Here is a 12,279-nt window from a genome sequence, read left to right as displayed (position 1 = left end):
ATGGTTTCACGGGTGTTTCTGACGAGTCTGGTGTGCTCAATAACTTCCTTAGTGCAGGTATAAGATAAGTTTCAGTATCTAGTCTTGCTTCTAGGTTTTCAATTGCCTTTGGAGTCATCGTTATTGGTGACAGCACTGTGGTACGCCTATTATATCTAGCATCGGGTTGAATGGCCTAAATTCCTATTGACTCGGATTCGACCAGTTGCTGGAAACATTCCTTTGGGATTTTGGTGGAGGCTGACTCGATAGCATCACACAGTTCCTGCAGATTTCGTGCTGAGAACCTCTCATTCCACCTCATCCCAGAGGTGCTCTATTGGATTGAGATCTGGGGACTGTGCAGGCCATTGGAGTGAACAGCATTTAGTTTTGATTCTAGGCTTTTGATTGCTATGGGTTCTGTTATTGGTGTATTCAGCATAAGGACCAGAGCTGTGCCAAGAAACCCATTATGAGCCTGAGAATTATGAAGAAGAAAACAACAGTCAGAGACATAGGCTAAACCTTAGGCTTACCAAAATGAACTGTTTGGAACATTGTTGAGAAGAAAGAGAGCACTGGTAAGCTAAGTAATCCCAAATGGTCGAGTAGGCCAAGGAAGTGGTGGGTGTGGGAGTGCTGTGGTTTGGGTATGCATGGCTGCCACAGGCACTGGCTCACCAGGGGTCCAATCAAAAAGTGCCAGAGTGGCCACAGATTTTGCTTTAGCCCAGTACTAAATCACCTGATTCTACTTTAGGTCTTGATTGAAGACCATGATTTGTTGAGTTGCATCAGGTGTCGTAAAGCTGGGCTAAAACAAAAACCTGCGTCCGCATTGGCCCTTTTCAGATGAGACTGGACAGCCGTGCTATAGACTGACCAGATTTTCAACTCTGCAATCTAAACACTGAAAGCGACGTCTCCATTGACGGCTAATATTACAATTTGATATAACTTATGAAAACGTACCATGCAGATTCAAAGTGTATGTTAGAATCCTCAGACACTTCTGTTACTTAACTACAAAGCATTCTGTAGTTAAGGAAAAGTAAGACCAAAAGAACGTGAAATCCGGTTAGTGGTTTGTCTGTGATAGCATCAGTTATATCTCGTCAGGGTGTAGCACAGGGGACTGTAACCTGGGCCCTAGAGATGCACAGGCTCTGCTGGTTTTCATTGTTGCTCTTCACTTAATTAATTAGAGCATTTAAATATGCAGTTATCTCATGCTCTTGGGTCTGAACTGAGTGCTGATTTTAAGTTGAAAACAAAAACCAGCACATCTTGTGGCTCTCCAGGACCAGGGTCGCAGATCCCTGGCGTAGAGTATCATTAACAGAACACAGTCACCTTTGAACCTGTAGGAGGAGGAGGAGCAGCGCAGGTCAATCTGGGAGAAGAACACACTGCTGATCGAGGCCCACAACCTGGAGTATGAGCAGGGCATGCACTCCTATCAGCCGGGCATGAACCACCTGGGAGACATGGCGAGTACCCAACCTGCACCGCCCAACCTGCACCCCACAACCTGCACCCCATAACCTGCACCCTACAACCTGCACAACCAACCTGCACCCCACAACCTGCACCATCCAACCTACACCCCATAACCTGCACCACCCAACCTGCACCCCACAACCCACACCATCCAACCTGCACCATCCAACCTTACACCTCCTAATATGCACCACCCAACCTGCACCCCACAACCCACACCATCCAACATGCACCATCCAACCTACACCTCCCAATATGCACCTCCCAACATGCACCACACAACCTGCACCCCACAACCCACACCACCCAAACTGCATCCCACAACCTGCACCACCCAACCTGCACCATCCAACCTACACCTCCCAATATGCACCTCCCAACATGCACCACACAACCTGCACCCCACAACCCACACCACCCAAACTGCATCCCACAACCCACACCACCCAACCTGCATCCCACAACCTGCACCACCCAACCTACACCTCCCAACATGCACCGCTCAACATGCCCACCCAACCTGCACCCCGGAACTCACAGCATTCAACATGCACCACCGAAACCGCACCGCCCAACCAGCATCATCCAACCTGCACCGCCCAACCTGCACCACCCAACCTGCACCCCAGTACTCACACCATTCAACTTAAACCCCACAACTCACACCATCCAACCTGAACCGCCCAACCTGCATCGGCCAACCTGCACCTCCAAACCCCATAACCTGCGCCTCCCCACCTGCACCCCACAACCCACACCATCCAACCTGCACCACCAAACCGGCACCCCACAGCTCACACCATCCAACCTGCACCGCCCAACCTGCACCCCACAACCCACCCCACCCAACCTGCACCCCACAACTCACACCATCCAACCTACACCGCCAAACCTGCACCTCCCAACATGCACCACGCAACATGCACTGCCCGACGTGCCCACCCAACCTGCACCCTGGAACTCACACCATTCAACCTGCACCACTCAAACATAACCGCCCAACCTGCACCATCCAACCTGCACCGCCCAACCTGCACCTCACAACCCACACCATCCAACCTACACCCCACAACCTACATCACCCAACATGCACTACCAAACCTGCACCCCACAACTCACACCATCTAACCTGCACCCCAGCCTGCATCCCAGTACCCACACCATCCAATCTGCACCATCCAAAGCCGCGTTTCCACCAAAAGTACCCTTTTAGTCCCAGGAACTACTTTTCAAGGAACTAAAAGGTTCCTTCAGCCCACGGTTGTCTGCGTTTCCACCGCGGTCTAAAGTCCTGCGAAGATTAGGCAAATTAGCCCACTGACGTATGAAAAAGCGACGTTGTCGTCGGTCCATCTGTCCTATGATTTCTTCTGTAACCCCATACTACCACCGAAGTAGCCTACATTATTTTCTAATAACCGGGACAGCCGGAGGGGTTTATTCCACTTATATAGACGGTTTCAACGGTAACAACATAAACAAACGTTACTGCGCATGTGCGTTGTTCTGGCCCTAACTTGACTTCCGGCAGACTTCCGCAAACAATCAATAACAACAGAGTCCCTCTAGACTATTTCTGTTAACAAGCAAAGTAAATAACAAGTAAATTACGTTAGCTAGCTAGTTAAAACTATGTCTAGCCCGTATTATTTGGGGTTACCAGTCGAAGAAAAGAACCGTTACTTGGCCAAACTGAAATGCGATAATGTTACATTACCAGAAAATCAAGTGACAGATAACTGTTCACAGTATTGCACCTTGCTGAGCATCATACATTCCTTACATAATCCATAACTGTTCTGGGTTACATGCACATTCATTCCTGTATAAAAAGTGCACTCTTTCTATGATGTTGCTTAAAAATGATGATTAGAAGCACAAACTGGGGCTAGTGGGCAGCATGTGTAGCCAATGCAATTACTGTAGGTTATTTATTTAACCTAGATGTTTTATGGGAAAACATCGTGGCTCTTATAGTTTGGGTCATCTTGCTAGGTTACCACAACAAAAATGATCAGGCAATGTAACGCTGTCAAGTCATTGGAAACAGGTATCATAACGTTAGTAAAAAACGTAGCTAAAGCGTATGAACTACTAGCATTGAGCTAACGTTACTGTGCATAATTTATAAAATGGTAGCTACGTTTAGCTAGCTAGCTAGTTGGCTAGCTAACTAGAATGAATTAATTAAGCTACAATCAATTTAGTTAGCTAATTCATAACTATTTCAGGCGTGTTACTGGTCAGCTTAGTTATCGCTTATTATGAGTTTGTTACCTGAAACAAAGTGCTAGAGTGAGAGCACCTATTCGACCACCTTCGTTCGACAGACAGGAAAGTGTAAACTGATTCGCAACTATATATGAAATAGGCGAAATATCGGTAACAACCTGTACCTAGTTATGTAGGAAAAATATCCTTGTTATCCTCCTGTGGTTATTTTTTCAGTACTTTCACGTTTTTTGTGTGCCAGCAAATAAGTCAGACGTGGTCCAGCGCTAGCATTTGGTTGCTAAGGGGACGTGTATCGACCACCCCATATAAATGAATGGAAATTTGCTAGTATCCTGTCTTGCATATTGGAGGTTAATATGAGAAAGGGTGGTCTCTCATCAGCACGTCTAGGAATCCGTACATATTCACTGTTGTAACCTAAGTCGCAGGACGCAAAATAGCCGTTAGGAAAGCAGTTTGAAATTATGAAGCAAAGTCTTGTCTTAAGTTGATATAGTAAATAAGGCTGTATTAGTATTACTAAATGTGTACGTATGAAGTTGATTTTTTAAAATACAGTTTATTATGTGTATTTTTACAGGACTTACATTTTAATAGGTAACGATGTCCAGTTATTTCTCAAAAATACGAAGTAACAACGGGCAAGCACCAGCTATGATAATCGCAGGGATTCATCAATTCGTTTCACAATTTCCTAGTGAGGTTACAAAGTTAAATTATGTATTTTTACTAATTTTCGAAATATAGTTTGTTCCTGAGGCCAGGTTGCACCCCACAGCACAACAACCTGAGCCCAACATCAGTCTGTTCATCAGTTTAACTTTCACTCCATTTGTAATCGGTGCCATATTAGCCAGTAAACACAAACCCAATAATAAACAAACACAGACCGGAAGTTAACTTAGGGCCAGGCGCACAACCTTGGCAACGCGCGTGCCACTGATGAAAGCGTCTATACAATGGGTTACCAATGATTATATATGGTTACTTTTGTATTTATTTTTTTAATCGATTTAATCACCTGGAATTGAAATATTCTTCTACAGCCGTTTGGGCATATTTTACCGTTGTCAAGCAAAACTGTCGTTGGTAGTTGATCTTGGACCGTTGTTATGCAACAAATAGGATATAACAGGCTAATAGTCAGATTGTAACTGTTTTATATATCCTCTCAAACACATTCATTATGTTTTTATGCGAACATTCGCTTTCATGTCTTGACATCCAAAGCGACAGAATGCATTCACATTTATATGTATAACTGGCAACAACAGCAGAAAACATGCACACGTTGTAAACAATTTGCTGTTTGATTACTTTCTCATCGTCAATTCCATATAGGCTAATCGCAAAATGACAAGAATAGAACGAAAACTCGGACTTGCGTGAAAATTTAAATTAGTAGTGGTAGCCTACAGCCACCGTTTGCTTTCCTTCAAAGTTACTGCTAGCCGAGCAGCGAAGTGTGCCCTCTAGATGCGAACCATGCACCATAAATTAGTCCATAGTCTTCCAGGTCTTTTTGTGGAATTTAAGAATGGCAGAGTAAAATTACGGCAGTCTGAAAAAGCTAAAAGGACGATTACTAGAATTAACCTGTTATTTTACCCTGACAAAAAGTGCGGAAGGTGATTTCTTGTTTGCTTTTACTGTATCATCAATGTGAATTACGCAGAACTACGGCATACCTCACATAACTGTATCAAACGTTTTGAGTCAATTACAACGGGCTAACAAAGAAAATCCGGAAGAAATTATTCAGCAACCGAATTAATCCGTTTGAATGTTTTGGTACGTAACAGGCTATGCTGTCCCAGCACGAATGCTTTTTATAAAAAAAAATATAAAACGAATACTAAAGCAAGAAAAGAACAGAAGAGCACACGTTATAATTCCAAGACGTTGGCAGGCTATAACCAAAACTAGGCTACTGCGCCGCATACCATCAAGTTTGATTTGAAGTTATTATGAAAATAAACTGGTTTGCGGCTGCATATTTTTAAACATGGCGGCTGAAAATAAACACAAAAAAATGCTGCGAGTACTCGACCAATCAGAAATGTTCAGGGCTGCAAGCTCCACCCAAAAGGTTCCTGTACTTTCGGAAAGTACTACCCCTCTTAACTTTTTGGGGGGTAAAATAAAGCCCCCAGAACTAAATTTAGACCCTAGTTCCTGCAGTGGAAACGCGGCTGAACACACACCGCCAAACCTGCACCCCACAACCCACACCATCAACCTGCACCCCACAACCCACACCACCCAACCTGCACCACCAAATCTGCACCAACACAACCCACACCATCCAACCTGCACCGCCCAACCTGCACCCCACAACTCACACCATCCAAACTGCACCACCCAACCCTGCACCCCACTACCCACACCATCCAACCTGCGCCGCCCAACCTGCACCCCACAACCCACACCATCCAACCTGCACCACCCAACCCTGCACCCCACTACCCACACCATCCAACCTGCGCCGCCCAACCTGCACCCCACAACCCACACCATCCAACCTGCACCACCCAACCCTGCACCCCACTACCCACACCATCGAACCTGCGCCGCCCAACCTGCACCCCACAACCCACACCATCCAACCAGCACCACCCAACCCACACCACCCAAAATGCACCACCCAACCTGCACCCGACAACTCACACCATCCAACCTCCACCATCCAAATTGCACCATCCAACTTGCTCGGCCCAACCTTCACCATCCAACCTGCACCGCCCTACCCACACCACCCAACCCATACCATCCAAACTGCACCGCCCAACCCCCACCAACTGACCCACACCACCCAAAATGCACCACCCAACCTGCACACAACAACTCACACCATCCAACCTCCACCATCCAATCTACACCTCTCAACTCACACAATACAAATTGCACCATCCAACCTGCATCGCCCAACCAGGCAATCCAACCTGCACCCCACAACTCATATCATCCAACCTTGCACCATCCAACTTGCACCGCCCAACCTGCACCATCCAACCTGCACCGCCCTACCCACACCACGCAACCCCCACCATCCAAACTTCACTGCCCAACCCACAACACACCATCCAACCTGCACCACCCAACCCGTACCACTTGACCTGCACCCCACAACTCACACCACCCAAACTGCACTGCCCAATCCACACCATCCAACCTGTACTGCAAAACCTGTACCATCTAATCTGCACTGCCCGACCTGCACCACACAATTCACACCACCCAACCTGCATCGCCCAATCCACACCATCCAACCTGCACCGCCCGTCCCACGCCACCCAACCCATACCACTGATCCTGCACCACCCAACCTGTACCCCACAACTCACACCATCCAACCTGCACTGCCCAATCCACACCATCCAACCTGTACCGCCAAACCTGCACCATCCATCCTGCACCATCTGACCTGCACCCCACAATTCACACCACACAACCTGCACGGCTTAATCCAGACCACCTAACCCACACCACCCAACCTGCACTGCCCAACCTGCACCCCACAACTCACACCATGCAAGCTGAATTGCCTAAACTGCAGCACCTAACCCACATCACTCAACCTACACCACATAACTTGCACCGCCCAATCTGCACCCCACAACTCACACACCGTCCGACCTGCACCAGCCAGCCCACACCACCCAACACACACCACTTATTCTGCACCCCCCAACCTGCACCCACAACTCACACCCTCCGACCTGCACCACCCAACCCACACCATCAAAGTGGAGGCTTTTGTACAACAACACCCACAAATCACTTACTAAAAAAAGATCAATGCAATGCAATGTAGTGGCTTGGCTCTATAACTGGGCTTATGTAACTCAAAGCTTATGGGTCCTTCAGCACAATCCTTTCCTTGAACTGCCTCAGTAAACTTCCAGTGGTAGAAAACAGTTTGCAATGAGGACGTACGCTGTGTTAGTTACTCTGGATAAGGAATAGTTAACTTCACATGAATGAAAACATCTCAACAAACGGATTTGATAGTGACAGCTTTCTGCTGGACCACACTTGGCACAGTAGAGAGCTAGTTACCTGGGAGACGAGTTCCTCCGGGGCCAGTACTGAGAACTCTGCACTGCTATTTCACATGGTGGGGGTGGAGGGGAATCACAGACAGAACAGCTCGCACTACCAAGTCAAACTTACAGAGGAATAGATACCCTGCACCTCATCTTCTCCTCCTGAACCATGTCTTCTCTCCCCCCCCCCCACCCCAGACCGCTGAGGAAGTGGCTGAGAAGATGACCGGTCTGGTGGTTTCTCAGGCCAGAGAGACTAACAACACCTTCGCTCTCGATGACATTGCCACAAAACTGCCCAATGCCATCGATTACCGCCTACTCGGCTACGTCACGCCGGTCATAAATCAGGTCAGTGTGTTAATAAAGAGACGAGGAACCAGGAACCGAGATCCAGGAACCAAGAACCGGGCCATTTTTAAACATTTCTAACGGAGGCCACGATTGGAAGTGAACTTATCTCCATGCTTCATGACCAGAGAGACAGGGATTAGTGGTACATTTAAATGATTTATCTAAATTAACATTAGGTCAAATTAGATTAGTGTTCAGTCTGTTAAACCACCGAAAGCATAGGGCAGCAAGTTCAGGCGGTTCCTGGGATCATGCATTGAGGCACAAGGAGCAATACCTGCCCTCTGGTGGCAGCAGGGGAAAACTACTAGCTCTGTCACTTTTGGGGACATCTTTTCCTGGATGGAAAGTAGTAGCTGACGCTGTACATTACTCTCTAAACAAAATCTGTTTAATAATCTGAGTACCCAAAAAAATGTTATGTTTGGTTTCCTCCTTTCAGTCTGAACAATCATGGCAGACTTGTCAATAGATAGCTCTTAGTGACGTTCTGTACACCTGTGTCAGATAACTTGGATTATTTAGTGTATTTAGAGACAGAACGCTCTGAGTGTGCTGAAACTAGCGATGGGAGAGTGACACTTCACGAACCCCGTAATTGGCGAAGCAACAATAAGTTGTCAATCGTTGCTTTGTTCAAACCACTGAAAATTTGTAAGGCTAAGGGTGAAGCCACACATCCTCCGATAAGGAGCTACTCTAATCGTCTCAGTCCATTTCAATGGGAGGTGATTTTTCACGTCCGCGAAGGATCAACCCATCAGATTAAAGATCCGTCATGTTCACATGATCTGATGTGAAAAGTCAATGTAGGATAAAAATACATTTGACGAACGCTGTTTAAAAAACAGGAAACGCCCACATGCTCCAAAGATATTTGGAGAGGCGAGAGTGAAGCCAGCTGATCACGTCAGAGGATGTGTGGCTTTACCCTCGCTCTCCCACCAAAAACCGCGATGAGGAGTAACGCTCCCCTCTGGTGGACACGGGTAGAATGACAGTGCCACGGTTCCTCCCCAGGGCTCCTGCCGGTCCTGTTGGCCCATCAGCGCCGCGGGGGCTCTGGAGGGTCAGCTAATGAAGAGCCGGAGGAAGCTGGTGCCCCTCAGCCCCCAGAACCTGGTGGACTGTGTCAGGAGCGACTACGGCTGCACGGGCGGCTACATGACCAACGCCTACAAGTACGCAGTGAAGAAAGGCATCAGCTCTGAGAGGAAATATCCCTACATGGGCGTGGTACATAAACCCCCACTTCCTCATAAAACATACTCACAGGGCACTGTACCCAAACAGCTTCTTTTTTGTAATTTTTTTTTTTTTTTTTAAGAAATACGAACCTCAGCCGTACTGCCCTGTACCCTTATTGAGTTAAACTGCTGTAGCTAAGTGGGTATTGGCTTGTTTTGTACTTGGATGGGAGATCTCTAGTAGAAAATACCTTAAAACCTTGGGGCTGAGTTTAGTGCTGGGTGGGCAGTTCTGGGCCTGGAGAGCCGGTCTATATGTAGGTTTCTGTTTCCACTCTGGCTAAATTAGATAAATGGCTGCATACACCAACACTGGTTCTCTTGTAAATTAGATCACAGCAAATGTTTCACTTAGTGACACAAAAACAGTAATTTACACGCCACATTTCAACAAATGTAGCTAATGTCAGGGCTGATTGAATAATTTAGGCCAGAACCTGCAAGAAAACCAGAAACAGATACGGCTCCCATTGCAGACCTGTGGTCTTATGTGTGTGTGTGTGTGTGTGTGTGTGCGTGTGCCTGTTTATGTGTGTGTGTATGTGTGTATGTATGTGAGTGTGTGTGTGCCTGTGTGTGTACGTGTGTTTGCATATGTGCCTGTTTATGGGTGTGTGTGGGTGTATGTGCCTGTGTGTGTTTGTGTGTTTATGTGTGTGTTTGTGTATGCCTCCTCAGGACCAGAAGTTTGCCTTTGACAGATCAGACAGGGTGGCCCAGATCTGGGACTCTAAGGAGCTCCCTGAGGCGAACGAGCGGGTCTTGCGGGCAGTCGTGGCCGTGCATGGGCCCGTTTCCGTGGGGATCAACTCCAGATCCAGAAGCTTTGTCTTCTACAAGAGCGGTAAGGCCAGAGCCTTCTGATGGGAGGGAACCATGGGGACGCACTGACCCGTTGACCTGGAAGTATATTGTCTCCCTGCAAGTGATTGGCTGAACTGTAGAGCCAGTCGGGCAGTTGAAGGTTTCACTGGCACAGTGTGAGATCTCGGCGGTTCTTATTGGCTGACCTCTTTCTGACCCCCCGCACAATTGGATGAAATCTTTCAATCTCTGAAACTAAAACAAACTCTCTGGTGTAATGCAGAGGTGGAAAGTCCATGGGTCAGAAAGTAAAAGTGACATTGTGGGTAATGACAGAAAAGTGGCATTGTGGATAATGACAGAAAAGTGCCATTGTGGGTAATGATGCAAAAGTGGCGTTGTGGGTAAGGACACAACAGTGTAGTGGCAGTTTACCACAGGTAAGAGCAGCTCACCTGTCCCGCCGTCTCCTCTGCAGGCGTTTACCACGACCCCAAGTTTAGCCGGGACGACCTGAACCATGCGGTGCTGGTGGTCGGCTATGGCGTCACTCCCACCTGCAAGAAGTTCTGGATCGTTAAGAACAGGTGACCCCTTGACACGCCCTGGTCCGGAAAGAGTACGCAGCTGACAGACAATGTGTTTTACAAGGAGCTCGACACTCGGAGCGTATCTCCAAGCGCTCTGCCGCGGAGCTGGGAGGCAGTTACGCTTCAAATCAGTCAGCTCAGCCAATGAAACGCAGCCGTGAATCAACCCCACCCACATAACACTGCGACGCTGCTTTTAGATCAGGTGACGCGCAGGCCTACAGTTCAGCAAGGGCTAACCTGAAAAGGGGCATCAAGAGGGCCAAGCACAGCCACAAGCTAAGGAGTGAGGAGCACTTCACTTGCATCTCCAACCCCCGACGCATGTGGCAGGGCATCCAGGCCATCACGGACTACAAACCCACCTACACCTCCCCCCCAACCAGCGACACCTCCCTCCCTGATGAGCTTAATAACTTCTACGCTTGCTTTAACAGGGACATCCAGGAGGCGACCATCAAGGCTGTACTCCCTACAGACCACCAGCCCCTTACACTCGCCCCCATCAACGTGTGCTGCACTGAGCAGGATCAATGCACGCAAGCCTGCTGGCCCTGATGGCATCCCCGGACGCGTGCTCAGGGCCTGCGCTGGGCAGCTGACTGAGGTCCTGACTGACATCTTCAAAAAGATTCTGTACAATTTGCTGGAGTCAATATGTTGGCAATGCCTTGGAAATTTTGTGACTTCTTTTTGTACTGGATGTATGTCTGTTTTTTTAAATCTTTTGTTTGCCTTGAACTCACTTCCCCCCTCCCCCACCAACCTACTCCCTTCTTCAGAAAGTAGCGTTAGGATGCATGTCCTGAAGAACTTCTTTCTATTGGTCCTCGGGATCATTAGCCACGCCTCCTCCCATCTCAACCTGACTCTGAATGGTCAGTGGAAGGACTGGAAGGACCTGAGGAGTTTTCCTGCGGACACAGTGTTCACATGTCTTTATTTTTTCATCTACGTCTGCAGACATTCTTGGCCAATAAAATCCGGATCTTGTAAGGTCGAGAGTTCGTTCCACACCTAAGTGGCCCAAGTCATCATGTAAACTTTTCAGCACAGTAGCTCTTAGATCTGTGGGGAGCGCCAGTTGATATGTTAGGTCCCCTCTGTCTTGTCTTCTTCTATATAGTACTCCATCTCTCAACCAACCGGTTCCATTCTCGCAACCACAAGCCTATGTCAGGGAGTTCTTTTCTTAGGGTATGTTATGTCCCTCTATTTTGTATTAGCACTGCTTCCTTTTTCCTTTTGGTTTTGCATGCTGCCGTGCCTCTTTGTGTGTCCCCTTTAAGTGGAGATGACGTCACGGCCCTGCTGGAGCGAGACACGTGGTTTCCAGGGGAACCCTGCTGTCTACGTGACGCGATGAGGACATCGCTAGGCAACGTCACTGGGGAGACACATGTTTACAGATTCTGACTACCGTCGCCGAGGAGAAGCTTTTAGGAGATGCCGGACTATATATAGCTGTTGCCATCTGAATGCCATCAGTTCTCTTTACGACATTGTTAATTACAGCTTTGT

At 47.8% G+C, this 12,279-nt stretch overlaps 1 protein-coding gene across 1 annotated transcript; it reads left to right on the top strand.

Annotated features, from left to right (window-relative positions):
• On the top strand, positions 1-11,385 carry LOC135260396 (cathepsin K-like). Its single transcript, XM_064345609.1, has 7 exons — positions 1-30; positions 1,350-1,472; positions 7,962-8,114; positions 9,138-9,353; positions 10,043-10,208; positions 10,647-10,755; positions 11,196-11,385. The coding sequence occupies exons 1-7, from the start codon at positions 1-3 to the stop codon at positions 11,314-11,316; spliced, it is 918 nt and encodes a 305-aa protein (XP_064201679.1). The 3' UTR covers positions 11,317-11,385.
• The last annotated feature ends 894 nt before the right edge of the window (positions 11,386-12,279 follow it).

The sequence above is a fragment of the Anguilla rostrata genome, chromosome 8 (assembly GCF_018555375.3).
Source record: "Anguilla rostrata isolate EN2019 chromosome 8, ASM1855537v3, whole genome shotgun sequence".
NCBI lineage: Eukaryota > Metazoa > Chordata > Actinopteri > Anguilliformes > Anguillidae > Anguilla > Anguilla rostrata.
The sequence above is the reverse complement of the archived record's forward strand: the minus strand, read 5'-3'. Positions and strand labels throughout refer to the sequence as shown.